General features: G+C 41.3%; 1 protein-coding gene across 1 annotated transcript in view; it reads right to left on the reverse strand.

The window, feature by feature from the left end:
* Positions 1–515: 515 nt before the first annotated feature.
* pnpla2 (patatin-like phospholipase domain containing 2) overlaps positions 516–19,971 on the reverse strand; it is a 65,682-nt gene continuing 46,226 nt past the window's right edge. Inside the window, exons 6-9 of the mRNA XM_078220462.1 lie at positions 14,933–15,103; positions 11,069–11,201; positions 9,298–9,420; positions 516–7,923 (exon numbers count right to left, since the gene is read on the reverse strand). Coding sequence (XP_078076588.1) covers positions 7,665–7,923; positions 9,298–9,420; positions 11,069–11,201; positions 14,933–15,103 — 686 coding nt within the window. The 3' untranslated portion in view covers positions 516–7,664. The remainder of the gene's footprint in view (positions 7,924–9,297; positions 9,421–11,068; positions 11,202–14,932; positions 15,104–19,971) is intronic.

Here is a 19,971-nt window from a genome sequence, read left to right on the forward strand (position 1 = left end):
GATGGTGATTAAGGGATAGTAAGAAATCTCACAGCAGCAGTTTAAAATCCAACAGGTTTATTTGGTATCACGAGCTTTCGGAGCATTGCTCCTTCATCAGGTGAGTCCTGACTGGAGCCTTGATTCCAAATAAACCTGTTGGACTTTAACCTGGTGTTGTGAAACTTCTTACTGTACCCTTCCCAGTCCAATGCCAGCATCGCCACACTTTGATTAAGGGAAAAATATTAGTCAGGTTACCAATGTTAACTACCCGACTTGTCTTCAAACATTGTTGACATCTTCCTGAGAGAAGAAGCCAGGGTTTCAGTTTAACATCTCACGGCACCTCTAATATTGCCACATTCCCTTTGTAATGCAATAGAATGTCAGCTCTGATTCCTGTATTAGTCCTGGAGTGGGATTGGAACACCACAACCTTCTGCCTCAGAGGCTAGGGTCCTACCCAACTGCGCCACAGCTGACACACAAGTTATCCAGGAAGCTCTTAAATCATAAAGAGGTTCACAAATGCCAATTAATTGCAACGCTTTATTATTAATAATTAACTGAAAATAGAGATTTCTATTACAACACAGCAACTGAAGAACACACATTAGATCAGAGTTATGTCACATTCAAAATCAATATACATAAAATTAGAGAAAATGAGACTTCCCCGATATTCTAATGGAAAAAGCCAATTGCAATATAGCAGCAAGATTATACCTGCCAGAAATCCTCAAGTTTGATTTCTGTACTGATTAGCTCTCAGTCAGGGTGCAATAATTGGACTCAGGGTAGGGGGTCGGATGATGGAATGAGTGCACTGCATAGGGAGAAAATTAAAAAAGCCAGCCAGAGTTCCTGCTTCCAGTTATCACCGCAACTTGGAGAAAAAGGGATAAAGAAAAGGTTGCATGTTTGTATGTGCAAACAAAATTGGAGGAGAAAGGATCACACTTTGGTCTAGTCCCTTGACAGGTGGATGTACTAACATGTGGAGAATGGGCATGATGGAGCAGGAGTCAGTGCCTTTATAAAGAGGGAGGTGGAAGTTGACAAGATATGTAAATTAGGACCTTATACGGCTTTCTAAAATGGGAGCTATCTGCAGGAAAGCTTTCACAATGGTTATCAAGTCCCAACATGTTCAAAACCCCATATATTAAATATCCCGTGCAACTATTGACAGACTGTAAAAGAACTGCTGTCAATTATTTACAAGTGGGGATCTGTAAATAGAGCACACTGACCTCTATGCTCATGGTAACTCAAAAAGACAAAACAAAATGCAAAAATGAAATCAGCCTGTTGTTTTGCAGGGCATAATATAATGTCACAAGAGAATTTAAATGAAGCACTATTACTGTTTCAATATCTACTGTCATTTCAATAGAACATTCTTGGAGCAAAGTGTCTGGATCAAAGATAGCCCCCTATATTATACCAGAGTAGATTTAGTGACTAACAGGACACCATGGTCCCACCCTCCACTAAAAGGTTGGAAGGGGCTGAGCCCACCCATGATCCTGGCAGCTCTCCCACAGCATTTTAATGCTGGAAGCAGCGTAAATTGCTTTAAGGCAAGGCTTCCGTCCCTGTTATCAGTCAAAGGTCCAACTATAAGAGCTGCAGTCCAATCAGATGGCTGTTGCTCTGTAGGCCCAGCAGCGCCACCAGGAGCAGAGGCCACTGCTGGGACTACAGGCAGCACAACCATGCTCGGGTTAAATCCAGAATCAGGTTCAAAATGTCAGGGGAGATAGTTAAACTGCGGAATGACCTTGGAGGGGTTAGGGTTGCATTTAATGGGCTTGGGGACCCACAAAGGAAGTCTCCCTTTGCCTAACTTCAGGCCATGCAGTTAAGCTGCCCCCAACCATTGGTAAAATATTGGCGGCAGTGAGATGGTTAATAATTGGCCATTTAATGGTTTCAATTGGTCCAAGGATGGGCAGGAAGCCCAATGTTTCCTGTAAAATTTCAGACAGGTCAGAAGTGGGTGGGTAAGTAGTGGGGAGGCCCCTGGTGAATTTTACATGTCATCCCCCATCACCTTCAAATCTGCTGGTGAGGGAATATAAAGTCCAGTTCTATATAATTCAGTGCTTTCTGTGCAGTTATTAATAACTATCAAATGAACTTGCATTTATCTAACTTTTATATTTCAGGAAATCCCATAAACCTCTCAGCCACTTCACAGTTAAATAATGAGCACAAAATTTCCTTCAGTTTTGCAAAGATGAAAGCCTTTGCCTCAGTCCTCACCATCTCTTCCTTAGCCAGCAACTCCGTCCCTCTCTCTATCTACAGTCTGAGACCGAACCTTGGAATTCTATTTGACCCGGAGTGGAATTTCCAGGCCCATATCCTCACTGTAACCTTCTACTTTCACTTCCATAATATTGGAGTCAGCTGTTCTGCTGCCAAACCCTCGTCAAGCCTTTGTTCCTCCACACTTGACTATTCCAATGCTCTCTCTTTGGCCCCCCAACTTGCAATTTCCACAACACAGAGTTCATCAAAAATACTGCTGCCTGATCCCAACTCGCAAAAAGTTCCGTTCAACCATCAACCCTATGCTCACTGCCCACATTGCCATTTGTTTCCTCCCAGTTTATCAACATTTTGATTTAAAATTCTCAACACTGCTTCCAAATCCACTTCCACGGCCTCACACATTCTTATCTCCCTGACCTCCTGCAGTCCAAACAACCCTACAAAACCTCCTGCACTTTTCCAATTTTCACCTTCAGTATTCCCAATTTTTATTGTTCCACCATTGGCACCCATGCCTTTTGCTCTAGAATTCTCTCCCCAAATCTTTCTACCTCACAATCCAGCTTTAAAGATATTCCGTAAACCCATCACTACGACCAAGCTTTAGGTCAAATCCCAATATTTCATTATGTGGATCAGTGTCAAATTATGCTTAATAATTGTTCCCGCGATGTACCTTGGGGCTAAAAATGTCCCAAGGAACAATGATTAAACATTAAAAAGGTGCAATATATAAATGCAAGCTGTTGTTTGTCAGAATACAAATCAAGCTCCACTCGAACCCAAGATCCTATTTAGTTCGAATTACGTTGCCTTAGCCAACTATAGTCACCTTGTGGATAATAAATTTAATGTTAGATTATTTAAGGTTTGTATTGGCGAGAGGATGGATGGAGGTGGGAAGGATTTTATCTTAATGAGTTACAAAGGTATCAACACAATCAATTCAGCAAACTCCCAAGTTGTATTAGTCTCCAGTGAGCAGTCAATTCAAGAGATGTACTAAATGCTGAAGAAGCTATAGGGTAGAATTAGTCTTCAGAGCCTGGGCAGTAGTTTGGCAGAATATCTACTCTTAATTGAACCTGCCCAAATTTTTGTTGCATTGACTTCAATTGAATGAAAATCCAGTGAATCTGGGTGGGCAATCTGCTCAGTCAAATCAGCATGAAGATAAAGATCTACTCTTATCTGGAGAATGCACTGTAAAACAATGCTGCAGATAGGCAACGGGGCATTTGATCGTATTATATAAAGCCACAGAACCTGTGCTACTTCCAAATTGGATCTTTCCCAAAGGAAGATTCATTTTACAGTAGTGGAAACTATTTGGTCCATCATACTCATACCAATTATCTGTCAGGAGCTTTTTCCCTCTCCTTTCCCCCAAAAGCTTTCAAATGTCTCTTCACGATTCATTTATTTATTTCCCTCTCAAAAATTGCCACAGATTTTAACCTCTATTGTTATGTCTGGCAGGACATTCCACATCCTCATAACCTTCCGAGTAGAACAATTTCTCCTAATCTCTTGTTTTTTGACAATGGTCCTTAGTTACATGTCCACTGGCTACCCAGTCACTGTGATCAGTGATAATATAGTCCCCCCCCCCCCCCCCCCCCGCCCCAACACTAAGCCTACAACCCTGGGCTAACAACAGAAAATGTTGGATTAACTCAGCAGGTCTGACAGCATTTATGGAGAGAGAACCAAAGTTAACGTATCAAGTCCATTGATCCTTCTACCAAACATCCCGGGAATCTGCAGCATGAATTGGTGACAATATGTAGTGTGGAGGGACATATAGGTCATCATTCTCTGACCTCGTCCGCGGGTGGAATTCTCCGGTCCCACTGCAGTGAATGGAGATTTAGCTGAGCACCAAATCTTCCATTCTTGCTGGCAGAGGTGGCGAGGCAGGAATGGCTGGAGAATTCCGACCATTGCTCAGTGAATGGAGACCCCACAAAATTCCATGTTCTCTACACATTATAGAGCACACCGAAGTAGTACAAGTTTAAGAGAGGAAGTTATACATGGGAGAAAATGTCCCAACAATTGAACTTGTTCTCATACATTTATTATCCAGAGCCATTCTTTACAAAATGATACAAAGACCTGGGTTCACTGCATATCAATAATCTTTGCAAAACATAAAATAGTCTTTTGAGTCTCCTTTTAATGAAAAAGCTTCTCCATTGCAGGATGGTTTTATATTAGTGTCTAGAGATTCTGTAAAGTCTGTAATTATTAATCAAATTGTATAATAGAAAAGCATTCTCCACCGTGGCAGCAGAATGCAAATTACAGCAGCTTCTGAAGGGTTTTTAAAACAATTAAGATTTTAGCTAGATGGGGACTGGGGGGGGGGGGGGAATAAACAAAGGCAGTCCTTCAAGAAAAGGTTACAAACTAATGTAGGAGAGGAGATGCCTAGAAACCATAATGTGAGGAAACCAGCACTACTTTTTCATTATCCTCGGTTTTGTATTAATTTATTGAAAGTGCAAAATTAAGATCAGCATTAGATCATAAGTAAAATATCTAGCATAGGCTCCTTCACAGGCTTACACCATACTGCTCATTCTATATTTAGGTGCAACGTGTTAACAGAATTTTGTAATTAAGCTACAAAAATCATAAAAGATGGTAAATTGTTTGCAATGTGTTCCAATATATATGAAATTAGAATTTCCAGGTTTGTGCACTGGCTTGTGTCAAATTAACTGAAGCCAGGTAGAACACTTGGGGCATTTCAAATAACCTCAATGCCTCCACACTAAAGAAGGAAAAGAAGAAGCTGGCTCTCAGCTCTTGATGGCTAGTCAGTGACTTTGCCATGAAATTTATTGGTGAAATCGGTCTTGGTGACACTGCCCTCCATGGTTGGATAACTTCATTATTTTGGCTTGCTCTTGGGTACACACTAGGTACCAAAGGGCAGTTCAATCAACCATATTCCTTGAAGGGTTAGCGCCCTCAGGTGAAGAACTTGAGGAGGGCAGAAAGAGTTTCACTTCAATATAAACCTGTATGATCCTCTTCAAATGTGCAACCCAGTCAATTATAATCTGCAACTGTAAATTTAAGTGCTCACCTCAGAGTCAAAGAAAAATCTAAATTTAACAAGTACAATTTGTTTAAGTAACAAATCCATCTCCTCCTCTCAGCTACTTAAAATGCATCACATTTTTGTGAAATCTACATCTAAGGGTGAAGCCTCTATACAGTCTATACAAACATTCCCAAAATTAATTACAGCACAAAAAAACTCTTAAAATTCATATAACGCAAATAAATCACAGAGCAGTATATTCTTAATCCATAATATATACAAGTTAATATATTAGAAATATACTACTTTTATTTAAACATTATCTAGCACTGGGCAGCACGAAGTATACAAAAATTGGGAGGTGGGGTTGGTGGCTGGGGGGGGGGGGGGGGGGTTGGAATTGGTCTAAACCAGTAATGTCAGATGCTTTTATGATGAATCAACTTCAATGGGAAAGAAAATTGGGTGTGGTGTAAAATGGGAGAGTTTGCTACAAGCCATTTTGCACTGCTGGACACCAATGTGCCACTGAGTAGGCCTGACTGGTTGCATCCCCATTTTCCAATAGTAATAAATTATCAGTGGCCCTAAAGAAGGGCAAAGAGTGAAATTTATGCTAATTGTAGGCATGCTTTCACACCTGTAATGTGAAAGGTCTCTGTAATAGATTACTTGCCAACTCATTCAGCCAAGAATTGGGCAAGATTTAAAGCAGAAGACAAAGGAGAAAGGGTCGATTAGTTCTCTAAAATATAAATTCTGCATTGAAGATTCAAATCAAGTCTATCATTTCTTTTCTCAGTTCCACGAGTCTACAAAACCAGCAATAAATTTTAATAGTGGTTATACGAGATTAAACCACACTAGAAATGGTAGATTCCATACACTGTATTTTACAGACATCCCTTTCCCTATCTGACATGGTACCTTATATACATATTCAAAATAAAAAATATATACTGCATGTATATAAAGGTTGCTACACCATCTCTGCGTTCAGAGGATTGTGTATACTGCTTTAGCACACATGCACTATTATTACTCAAGTGAACTGTATAGAACAGTTATTAGAATATATCTTTACGGAGATGTAGCCCTCCCAACCCATTATATTATAGTGGCATAATGATATGGTGATTATATTCTAAGGATATTACATAACAAGACACAAATTTATATTGGGCAGCAGTGCAAGAGAGGCAACATTGCATTGGCACCCCAGCAGTTTTTAAGTACCATTCACTTCAATAGAAATGAATATCAAGCAGGTCATACAATAGGTGCCCACTTTATACTGTCGACAGATGAATTTCTGTCCAGATATTTCTAAAATAATCAGCCATCTGCTAATCTAAGGTGGGCAGGTGGCCTATTGGTGGTCTTGGACAGTTCTTTACTTTTGCTTTCCAAGTAATTGTACACTGCGCAGCTACAAGCAGAAGTAACACAGAAGCTGAAAGTCAATATCTTGCACTCAGCTGACAGATTCATAGAAACCTCACCCACATTGAAGGAGTCTCAAAAATATAAGAAGTGGAGTAGAAATAGAACAACAAAATAACGTGTTTGAGCAGAGATATAAATCTAGTCAAAGTACATCACAAAATATCTTATCAAAACAATGTATAAACATAGGCAGCTACTTTTTTTTTGAAATACAGCAAAACGTAACAATAAATGCCACTTTTTAAATAGTTCCAACTAACATGAATCAAAGACTTTTTTTAAAAAAAGAAACAGTAGCTGGGAACTGCATTGATTTGGCACAAAAATGTTGCATTGATCGTGTATGTAAAGATGAGGTATGAATCTTCAGTTAGTCACTTTACTAGAAATTGTATTTTTTGTAAATATGCCCCCTGCACTCCCTGTCCACGACCATTTCTGAAATTAAATTAATCTTTGGTCATACTTAGCTTTCCATTTCAGAATTCTTTTAGGGATTTGTGCTTCCATTCAGAGTTTTAATCATATGTCCACTTTCTCTGAATAATTTAGATTTTACAAATGCAAAGAAATAAATTAATTATAAAGTTTCTATTTATGTTTCTTAGGCAATAAAATTATATTAATAGCAATTATCATGATGCAGGCTATTTACTGAAGTTACAATATGGGTGCAGCTCCAACGATCAGGCTGGTCACAAACAACGGCAAAGTGATTAGCAGAAAATAATTTGTTCAACTGAAAGAGGTTTGTTGTGCGGTGTGGAACACACAATTCCACAAGTTTTCAAAAAGAGTTTATTTCCACTTGGTGTATTGGTTTTGTGTAAAAAAAAATTTGCAGGTGACATGACACCTAGAGGAGGTAATGCTCTGTGAGAAAGGAAGGTCCTTATGATGGTCAAATCTGGTCCCTGTAGGCAGCAGAGGGTTTCATCTCTAAGCCGGGATCAAAATCCTGCTGATAGAGAGAGGCTTGAACATTCCAGTTGATAAGGGGCATTCTGGGCCATAGGTGACGCTGGTATGATTCACATTTTGAAATCAGATCCATCACTGAAGTATTGCTCCGGACCCACTTCTTAACAGACTTGTAGGTAGATGGTCCATGTAGGATGAAAAGGCTCTGGGTCCTTTGTAGCCTCATACTGTTTTGCAGCCTGGAATGGAGAGAAGGAAACAAAATGACTGGCTTCTGCTCATTTTCAGACCTTTTGTTTGCAAACTGATTAATCAGGCGTTAATATGGGAGAGAGGTGAGCTAACTCCCTCTTCTCCCCTTATTATATGCTTATGAGAAGCTCCAGTGAAAAGTATGTGCCCCATACTGCTCAGTGGGTTAATGCAAATTGCCATGCAAATCAGAAGGGTTGCAGGCTTGATTTCTCAGTGGCGAATCGGGTGGTGTCCTCCTGGGGGAACCGAGTCCTCTGGAGGTTCTGTATTTGATCTCAGCGGTTTCCAAGATGATGAAGGAAAATCTGTGCTGGGTTGCAAAGGAGGAAGTTATCAAGGAATGGGGGCAAAGTTTTTAATGTTGACTATGTCAGAGAGGATTGCATAGGGAGATGGGAGTGAGCAATCACTGAATTCAGATTGCGGTAGGTATGGGCGGGGGGGGGGGGGGGGGGGGAATGCTGGGGCCAACACTAATTAGAAACAAATAATGGAATTCAAAGATGAATTTAGTGTCATAACCAACAGAAATAACTTAATGAATATATATTATGCAGTTCAGCTGATCTCACCCAGAATAATAGTTGGAGTGCTACAATTGGCTTCAACTCAACAGAGAAGGAAAACACAAACAGCTAATCTTGATCATTATAGTGTAGCAGTGTTCTGCTTCAGAAGGGTTACTGTGGGGCTGGAGAAACAGTACTGCCCACATCTCAAAAATTATGTGGGCTTCATTGGCTAGGCCACCATTTTGATGTGCTGGTAGAAAATAGAAGCAGGAGTAAGCCATTCGGGCCTTCAAGCCTGCTCCACCATTCATTTTGATCATGGCTGACCATAAAATTCAATATCCTAATCTCTCCTTCCCCCCATGTCCATTGCTCCCTTTAGCCCCAAGAGCTATATCTAATTTCTTCTTGAAATCACACAACGTTTTGGCCTCAACTTTGATTCCTGGTGCCATGAGTGGGGATGTTGGATATCAGAAGTATTTAGTGGGGCCGTGATAGATGATTCTCATGATGGAATATTCCATCAAGTATTCAACACAAGCTGGGGGAGGATCAGAATTCCACATACTGGACGGGACTTTCTGGCCTCGCTCGCCCGGAAACTGGAAAATTCCACCCGAGGTCAACGGACCTTTCCACGGTCCGTCCCTCACCCGTTCCAATTCCCGTGGTGGGCGGGACCATAAAATTCACCTCTGCATGTCCTAGTCCCATTTACAAATGCAGAAAATATGTGACTGACAAGTTGGGTAGATGGAAAATGTCAATGTACGTGGAAAACTTCAAACCGCCAACACTGCAGTCAATCTTTGCACAGTTATTCTCTAAATCAACTGTCAGTACCTTGCTGAAAGATGATGTTCCAAGCTTGCCTTGGCATTTGTGACAAAGTACCACAAAATACTGGCAATCTGGTCTTTCATCCAGTCAATATCTTCTGGGAGATCAGGCAACCATTCCAACATTCTGTCAAGTAGAAAGAGACAAGATTAATTATAAAGCACTTCCTTGATCTCGGGCTATGTGCTAACTTCTCATCCAACATATGGTGGCACAGTGGTTAACACTGCTGCATCACAGCGCCAGGGACCCAGGTTTGATTCTCAGCTTGAGTCACTGTATGTTCGGAGTCTGCATATTGCCCCCATGTCTGCATGGGTTTCCTCTGGGTACTCTGGTTTCTTCCCACACTCCAAAGACATGCTGGTTAGGTGCATTGGCCATGCTAAATTCTCCCTCAGTGTACCCAAATAGGCGTCAGAGTGTGGCGACTAGGGGATTTTCACAGTAGCTTCATTGCAGTTTAAATGTAAGCCTACTTGTGACACTAATAAACTTTAAACTCCTTTGCACAGTACACATTCTCAAAATTCCAATCCAATTCTGGCCAAACTCTTTTGAATCTAGAGCAATGTCATGACAACATAGTTACCTTTGGAACAGCTATGGAATACTTGGAGTACAAAATAGTGCTTTTGTGACCTATTGTTCAGACATGCAAACTGAAAAAGCAACCTGTAATTTATAAATATATCCAGGACAATTTTGAACCGATTTTCTGCTAAGCTCTTGGTTGTTTGATGATACTCCTGTGAAGAGCCTCAGGGCATTTTATTATAAATGTTCTGGTTGTATATGAAAATCCAGTCAGGTAACAAGTTGAAGGCAAAGGAACTTCAGGTAGGCAAATGTAATAATTCATTTAATCATTCATGTGCTCTGGTTCTGGGCTCACTGTCTGCTAAACGCTTTATTCTGAACAGTTTCCTTGACTGTGTTTTTTCCCCCCAGTGATGCTTTGCCTTTGACTCTCGAGGAGTAGAGCGAGGAGGCAGGTCCAAGTCAACCATAGCCAGAATAGGAATTCTAACCACATACTTGCCATCCAGCCAACTGAGCTAACTAGCCCCATCAAAGGTAATTAAAAGCACTCTGGTTATCTGAAACAAATATTCCTCTCTTCTCAGGTGAAAGAAGCCATAAAACCGACTTAACTCTTGTACTGTTAGCAATGCCAGGAAATTCCAGGCTCCCTGAGCCAACCATTTTTAAAAAAATTTTCAACTAATGCAGAGCTATATTGAAAAAAAGTCTAATTATACAGTACTGAAGCTAATTGTAAAGCAGAATTAATTCCAACATTGAAAGATGAACTCTACACCCCAAAATAAGCAATAGAAACAAATGTCTGCTTGTCTCCATCTCTCCCCCTGGACCAGTAGCTCCAGGCTTTGAATCATCCTAATAGCTATAGTGGCAGGCAGCACTGTGCAAGATCAGACTTGCGAGGGCTAATTCCACAACCTTACACTCTACTGGAGCAATCAGTGTTGAAAGATGCAGGGGCCAGAGGCACGGCTATAATATTGACTGAGCAGTGCTCCCTGTGAATGAGGGAGCACAGGGTTAGGAAATCAGCTCCTTTGACTTTACTTTGCCCTAGGCTAAACCTCAGGTTATTCTGAAGTGCTCCACCTTGAGACTGAGTTGATAATAGCCAAAGCAGGCAGTTAAATCCAAACTTCAACTGATTAGAAGATTACTGATGTTCCAATACAGGCCCAAAAAGGAAGGAAAATAGTCCCAAATGGAACAACAGAAATTGCAAACTTACTTTATGGTGAATGACACTGCAGATTCCAGAGGCAAGGTGTATGGAAGCATCATGGCAGAGGCTAGGCGGACTGGCAATGTGTTTGAAAAGACAGCACGCAAACCTCTTTTTTCAGCGCAGGCTTCAAGTAGTGCTAAGTAAAAAGAACACAATTACAGGAAATCAAACGACTGCTAATTAAAACAAATTAATGTAAACAAAGTCCAGGATGTTGAAGAAACTGCTTGACACAGAAGGCTAGAACATTTCAGAGAACTCATCTCAGAATACTGGAATGGTTCCAGGATTGAATGGAATCTAACCATTTCAATCTGTCCAGTTCACAGTGAACACAAAATAAGATTCTGTTCATATTTTAGAATAAATTCACAATCAAAGCGTCACAGGATGACACATGCAAAAAAAACTGAAAAAAAATCATGTGTTCTTCTGAAGCTGGGAATTGAGGATCTTTTAGGGAACAGCAGAAGAATTTGTAATGCCATCTGTGTTACTCCAGATGCCAACACTAAGGTAAAAATGGAAAAATCCTCCATTGTCCAGAACTAACATAATGATGTCAATAATTTCAGACATTGTGGGGAGGGGTGGCTGGGTGGTGATAGCATAACTCAAGTGAATCAGAGTGTAAAAGAAAGCTGTTTGGAAAGACTAATCATGGATAGAAAAATCATCATAGGTTGGTTGCATTTTCTTTAATAGGTGGAACATACATGTACTGGTGAGCACATCTCTCAATTCTCAATAAATAACCACAATCTGACCAAAGCCAGGTCCAGTAGAATCATCAAAACTTCAGGAAATAAATAAACTGAGCTGTCCTGACGATTAAAATGTCACAAATTCAACAAGAGGGCACAGAATTTCACATCAGCACGGTAGTAGTGATTGGCACTGCTGCCTCACAGCTCCAGGGACCTGGGTTTGATTGCAGGTTTGGGTCACTATCTGTGTGGAGTTTGCACGTTCTCCCCGTGTCTGCGAGGGTTTCCTCCAGGTGCTATGGTTTCCTCCCACAGTCCAAAGATGTGCAGGTTAGGTGCATTGGCCTTGCTAAATTGCCCCTTAGTGTCATGGGATGCGTAGGGTAGAGGGATTAGCGGGTTAAATACGTGGGGTTATGTGGAAAGGGCCTGGGATAGGATTATTGTTGGCGCAATTCGATGGCCTGAATGGCCTCCTTCTGCACTGTAGGGGTTGTATGATCTTATGATCGGAGTCAAAGAAAGGAAGATTAACAAATGTGGCAAATTTACAAAATTAGATTGGGAAATTTAGGAGTGAAATTTATTTATTTTTTTCTTAAACTCAACTTAGTCCCATTGTAATATGTGGATCCTCCTGAAATCCCAGAGAACACAAAATTGCTTAGCAGAGTGATAAAGCACATTAGAACAGATATCTCAATCAATTACTCCAGAGTGGCTAGAGATGAGACTATCTTGTGCTTTTTAGATTTAAAAAAAAATTAAATTAAACAAATGTCAATAAATGGGAGTGGGTGACAGCCTCAGGTGAGGTACTGTAACAAAAACAAAATCATGAAAGGAAACAACGGATTAAACCAACATATATAATTCCCAGGGGTGATGCTGCATCCAAGCCCCACATCACCCACAGGGCCACCCAGTAGTGAACATAGCCAAGGTAGAGGGGTGTTCAGTCAGGTCAGACAGCCTCCTCGACCACCCACTGCCTGGACCTGTTGATGGCCTCCGAGCATAAGAATTAGGAGTAGACCACTTAGCTCCTGAAACCTGCTCCACCATTCAATAAGATCATGGCAGATATGATTGTAACCTCAACTCCACTTTCAATTCTACCTCTGATAACCTTTCACTCCCTTGCTCATCAAGAATCTATCTGTTTCTCTACCTTAAAAATATTCCAAGATTCTGCTTCCACTGTCTTTTGAGGTTGACTTCCAAAGACTCAAGGTCCTCATCCTCGCTTCTCCAATCTTAGACACACAAATCATAGAATCCCCATAGTGCAGGAGGCCATTCAGCCTGCACCAACTTATCTTATGATGTGGAGATGCCGGCGTTGGACTGGGGTAAACACAGTAAGAGTTTTAACAACACCAGGTTAAAGTCCAACAGGTTTATTTGGTAGCAAATGCCATTAGCTTTTGGAGCGCTGCTCCTTCGTCAGATGGCGTGGATATCTGCTTTCAAATAGGGCACAGAGACACAAAATCAAGTTACAGAATACTGATTAGAATGCGAATCTTTACAGCTAACCAGGTCTTAAAAGATACAGACAATGTGAGTGGAGGGAGCATTAGGCACAGGTTAAAGAAATGTGTATTGTCTCCAGACAGGACAGCCAGTGAGATTCTGCAACTCCAGGAGGCAAGCATCACTCCATCTGACAAAGGAGCAGCGCTCCGAAAGCTAATGGCATTTGCTACCAAATAAACCTGTTGGACTTTAACCTGGTGTTGTTAAAACTCTTACTCAACTTATCTTATCCAGACCCACCACCCCACCTCCCTTTCCCCTGCCCCACCCTATCCCCGTAACCCTGCACATTTACCATGGCTAATCCACCTAACCTACACATCTTTGGACGTTAAGGGGCAATTTAGCATGGCCAACCTGCACATCTTTGAACTGTGGGAGGAAACTGAAGCACCCGGAGGAAACCCATGCAGACACGGGGAGAATGTGCAAACTCTACACAGTCACATAAGGCCGAAATTGAGCCCAGGTCCCTGGCGTTGTGATGCAGCAGTGCTAACCACAGTGTCACCAAGCTGCCCAATATCTAACATTGTCCTTACCCCATCACTAACTTTCCTTCCCTCATCTCAGTGCTTGAACATGTCAGCTCCCAAATCCAATCTAACCTGTAACTCCAAGTTTGAATCTCTTCAATCAGGTTTCTTTCACTGCCGCAGCATTGAAATGATCCTGATCATCATCAGAAATTACATCCTGTGTGGTTCTGGTACATTATTCCTCCTCCTTTATCCCTTTGGCCACAAAATATTCCACTCCATACTACCCTTACTTGGTCCCAACTCTTACTCAAATTGTAGCCAGTGCATCTCTAGCAATGACCTCTCTCACATTCCTTCACCTTTGCCTCGCCATTATCCTTGCACACTACACCCCATTCTTCAGCTACCTGCCACACCTGCAGACATGAGATCTGACAGAACCCTGTTTTACCTATCAGCAAGTTTAACCAAAGTAGCTGAATCATGCAGAACAGAGAAGTTCCAGGTTCCATCCCAGTCTGGCAAATTAGCTAATCCCAGCCCACACTGCAGTACCCACTGCAGAAACTTGCTTCAAACTCTTCTAATTATGGAGAGGTTAAAGATTATTTGGCAAGCTTTGCTATGTAATGTCCTAACTATGTTAGGGTTATGGGTTTTACACAAAAAGAAAAAGATGTGGCTTACACACAAATTCAAAATAACACACAACAGGTTTATTGAAAGAGATGTTTTCTGCACAGAGCAGAAACTGAAACTAAGACAGAAGCCTGTGAAACAATGCAACAATCTCATGATCAAGTCATATGACTTGCTCTTAAAGCAATCATGCCACCACTTAAATATATAACATCCTACAGCTGATCATTGTTCAGTGACAGCCACCCCATAGCCTGCCAGACATGCACACATAGATACTGGAGAATGATAGCATCGGACTTGGCTAATCTGGATGAGGAGGCACTGCAGTGACAATCAGCACCTATGGAATGGTATACTGGGCAAGACATTTACCCCTTCGAGCAGTCAGACTGCAAGTGACCTTACCTGAAGCAGTGGGGTGCTTTAGGAACAGAAGTAGGCCTTTCAACTCAAGCCTATTTCACCATACAATTATATCATGGGTGAACTTTGCTCACCTTTGTGGAGTCGTGGTGACAGATGTGCCAGGATCTGGTCATCATTCTTATTGATCCTGTCTAACACTCCCATTTGATCCCCCTCGATGACCTCCTCATCATCAGCAGTGTCACATTTGTTTGGCGCTGGCTGGGAAAGGTTGTGCAAAGGTCGTGGCTGATTCAACAGAGCTGCATTGTTGGGAATAGAAAAGAAATATTGTTATTATTCTTCTCATGTGGAAAAAGCTTTGGGTTGAAAGAAGCAAATCCTAATTACTGTTTTACCAAGCTGCATATAGAAATGTAGGTAAATTCAGTGTGGACACATTACAGGAAAGTAGCGTGGCAATTTGGGATCTCACCAGAAACAACTTCTGAAGCTCAACACGGAAGGCTACTCCCATAAGTAAGTCTCAAATTTCAATGAACCAAAGTATAACCTTATCCAGAAATATCTGGGTGTAGTTTGTGTCTAATACTCAGCAAGCAACACACCGGGATGGAGATGGCTCATCTACCTTCTACTTGACTTTTGCATTTATAAAGTCCCTTTGATGTAGAAGAACATTTGAACGAACTTTGAGGTACAAGGAAAAATGCACATTGGCACAAAGGAGGAGTGTCCAAAATCATGATTGGAGGTGGATTTTTAAAGAGGGTCTTATAAAGGAAAGAGAAGCTTAATGAAGTTGAGTATAGGAATGGTCTTTCAAAGCATTCGTCTCAGCGAGATGAAAGCACAGCCACCAACAGCGAGATTAAAGCGGGGGAAATTCACACAAGACGACAGAGTCAGGAAAAGGAAAAAGTGTGGGACCAGAATAATTTGTAAGGCTGGAGACTACATGAATAGGGATGAATTTAAACACAGATGGGGATTTTGAAGAATTGAGAATTTGAGAGCTACTGAGAAAACAGAAGAAGTGGTTGGTGATGAGAATTTGATGCCAGATATGATACAGGACGCAGAGTTATGGATATACTGAAATTTACAAAGAGTGGAGAATGGAAGTTGGGCGAGAACAACCTCGGTACAAATTGAATCTAGAGGCACCACAGGTAGAACTAAGAGCTTCATCATCAGATAAGAAATAGTTGAAGTGGAAGAGAAGATCGGGGACCTTGGTTTAAAGTTAAATTTTAAAACATTACACGCAAATTGTCTTTTATATCCAACGCACAGGGTAAAAACATCTGCTATAACTCTTTAAAACATCGGAGCATTCTAAAACTAAAAGCATTTTAGTTGCAAAACCAACTATGAATGAAAATACCACTAAAAATTAAATCAAGATAATGCCAGAAGGAGAGCGATTTAGTGTGGATGAAAATGATTCAATTGGAGTTAATAATGCTTTGAACCAGCCATTATGTGCAGGTTTGGAAGACCCTAAGCACTTACATTTCACTTTTCATCGTCCTTTTATGTTTATGGGTTGTGAAGATTATTGTTAACATAGTGGCAGATGGTGGTGTCGTGATAATGTCTCTGGATTAGTAATCCAGAGGCCCAAGGTAATGCTCTGGGGGCACAGGTTCCAAAACACCACAGCAGCTGGAGGAATTTAAATTCAAGCAAAAAAGCTGGAATCTAAAGCTAATTGCAGTAATGGCGACCATGGCAATTATCATCGATTGCTGTAAAAACCCATCTGGCTCACTAATCCCCTTTAGAGAAGGAATTATGCCATCCTTACCCAGTTTGACCAACATGTGACTCCAGACCTACAGCCATGTGGTTGTCCCTGCCCTCTGAAATAGCCTAGCAAGTCACTGAGTTCAAGGGCAATTCGGGATGTGCCACAAGTGCTGGCCTTGCCAGTGACACCAACATCCAGTGAGAGAATAAAGAAACAAAGCGTAGATTACCTCTTGTCTCAGGTTGATCTTCAAAGCATCCTGTGACTATTAAAAAGAAGGGATTGCATACATTGTGTGCATCAGCAATTCCAGCTAGTCTTGGAAATGCAGGGCCATAGTGTGGCTCTGTGGTTATGTTTATGGCAGTCCTGCAAAGATTGCAGGATTTATCCTAAGCTTTGTAAGAAAACATGTCTTCTGACTGGTTTGGGTTTAACCCTTCATGAATTGTTTTCAAGCTGTTGTATTTACTTACATTCCTTTTATATCTTGTGCTTCTCGGAATAACTTGTTTGGGAGGCTAGTCCAGTATAAAATTTGAATGGCACTACCATTCTCTGAAGTGAAAAGAGACACGGTATAGAGTTCCTATATTTGGTGACAATAGAAGCATTTATTGCTTGCCTAGGCTGACCACCGCACATTAGCTTATGCTTAGAGTCACAGAGTGAGTGAGCGAACGCTTTCATTTGGAAATGCTGGACCATTCTGGGCATAAGAAAAAGCATTTGGAGCAAGCTCAAACTGTATTCGCTGGAGGAACCAACCAGGGACACACAAGAGACACAAGCAGAGTAAGGACATTCTGTCAAGGTAGCATACATGTGGAATTGGGTTGATTATGAATTATCCTGCAGAGCACTTGGGGGCCCTAGAACAAGAAAGCCAGACAGGAACACAAGTAGATTCAGATGATGCCACAAACTACTGGCACATTCACATCAGCTCTTTACAATGAATCTGTTTTTTCAGTCCATTAGTGCGTCAGTTATCCCTAAATACGTTAACATTTTGGCACACACAACAGGTCTGGCATCTGTGGAGCAAGAAACAGAGAACGTTTCAAGACAAATATGACTTTACATCAGAATTGAGAGTCATATTCGACTGAAGAATAGAATTTGACTTGAAACATCAACTCTGTTTTGTTCTCCACAGATGATGCCAACCGGCTGAGTATTTCCAGAATTTTCTATTTTAATTTCAGATTTTCAGTATCTGCCGATGTTTTGCTTTACTATTTGTGACTGATTTTAAACCCTGCTGCAGCTCACAAGATACAAACAGCTGCCAAATCTGCTTTGCTAGAATTTAAAAGGGCATCTGGTTCCTCATAAACTGGCAAAAAGCCCTTATTTTTTGAAGGCAACAGAAGGTAAAGCAAATTGATAACCAAAAAAAAATGTTTTGCTCAGCAGTTGCTTAGCATCACCATAAGATGGCAAAAAAAAACCAACCTGGAAGAGAATTTCTGATTCAAAGAATACAAACAAAATAAATTAAACAAAGTAGGTTGAAAAGACTGGTTATTCCAATTCAGTAAGTTTGGCTCTACATCCTTCCTTCACTTCCTGGGTGGGGTGTTCTTTTGGGGGAGGGAGGGGGAGGGGGAGGGGGAGGGGGAGGGGGAGGGGGGGTGCTCAGTGCAGACTCGATGAGCCAAGTGGCCTCCTTCTGCACTGTAGTGATTCTATGGTTCACACTATGATCCTCAGGTGGAATACATGAAGTCATCATGGCTAGAGTCTTCATCACAGATCACAAATGCCACAATTCAGATGATCCAGTATGGTGTAGGTTAGAACGTGAAGCTACACCACACGTTCTCCCTCCTTTCCCTATGCAGAGATAGAAGATCAGGAATGTCTCTGAGCAAGCAGTTCCAGTGCGAATGTAACGAGACCAGGATTATGTCAGGTTACCTTATAGTTATGGGGACAATGAAAGCTGGGTCAGTGATATTTGTTTCCAGATATATAAATGCTGTTCTATAAACCAACAGTTAAATGAAACTACCTGGGGTAGGTGCTTTTGGAAGTTAGCAACCGTTAGCAATCAACCTTTTGATTTTTCTCTTGACAGGTTCCAAAAAATTGCGGCAGTGACAACAGTGAACTATGTGGATTGCCAGTTGGATTGCCTTAACATATTCTGCAATTGAAACAGTTTTAGAAGCAATTAGAAGCACCATTACCCTAAACCGAATCAAAATTTGGTGGTGGGTGAGGGGTGGAATTCAAACCTGTTGCCAGAATTTTACCGTCTCGCCCGCCAAGGGTGTCGGAGCGAGCTAGGGGCAGACTGTGGAAAGGTCCATTGACCTCGGGCAGGATTTTATGGTTTCGGGATGAGCGAGGCCATAAAATCCCGCCCGTTATGTGCAAATATGTTACCAATGCAGTGACTTGTCGGTGCAGTTTTGGTTTTCAAATTTACCTAGAGGACGCTTTGTGACATCAGAAGAGAATAAAATCTGGCAGACAGGCAGGTGGCCTTCATCAATAGGAGCAAGTGTGTTGTGAGCAATGCCAAGACCCTGAACAGAAAATGCTGGGAAATCTCAGAAGGTCTGACACCTCTCCCCACAGATGCTATCAGACCTTCTGAGATTTTCCAGCATTTTCTGTTTATGTTCCAGATTCCAGCATCCGCAGTATTGTTGCTTAACCCTGTCCATCTTTCACTCTCTCCATTGTATGAAAGGGATGGCCTAGTTACTTGTACGTGGTTACTGAATGATTAAATGATATAGAATGCAAAATCCAGCACAGTCATAGACTACTCTGCATTTTATTATGGTATAAATGCTGATCTGGCGTTTCACAAAACAAGGAATTAATTTGCTCACTATAATGTACAAAACAAGCACATGATGAATGCACCATTTGGCTCCACATAAATTCATACATGTGGAAAGGAGATGTGTTCAATTTGTAAATCTCTGCGCCGTTTTCCTTACAAACACCCGTGGAGATGGTCTGAACTGTGGAATGGCTCATGGGAGAGAGAGAAAGGACAAAATTATGCAAGAGGAATCTTGATTTCAAGGATGGTGAGCAGCCGGGGTGGTGGACACTTGCTGAATATCCAGGCTGGATATCAGTAAGTACTTGATTTTCAATGGACCAGTGGTTGCCCCAAAACTAAACTTACTGAGGAACAGATTTAACACAAGCACTAAGTAGGCCTTCCTTCTTGCTTTAGCTACAAAGATGGGTTTCCGATTCTTGCCATCCCTTTAAAGACAAAATTATCGGGTAGGTGCGTCATTATTATTATTTTTTTTTAAATCAGCTGCAGGATACCTTTAGTAAACATGATATGCAATGGTGATGACTGCCTCTAGTAATTAAATCCAACGTTGCAGAATATAGTTCTCACACACTTAAACAGAGACAGCAAATGAACCTGCCTGC

Source organism: Mustelus asterias, chromosome 9 (genome assembly GCF_964213995.1).
Source record: "Mustelus asterias chromosome 9, sMusAst1.hap1.1, whole genome shotgun sequence".
Lineage (NCBI taxonomy): Eukaryota > Metazoa > Chordata > Chondrichthyes > Carcharhiniformes > Triakidae > Mustelus > Mustelus asterias.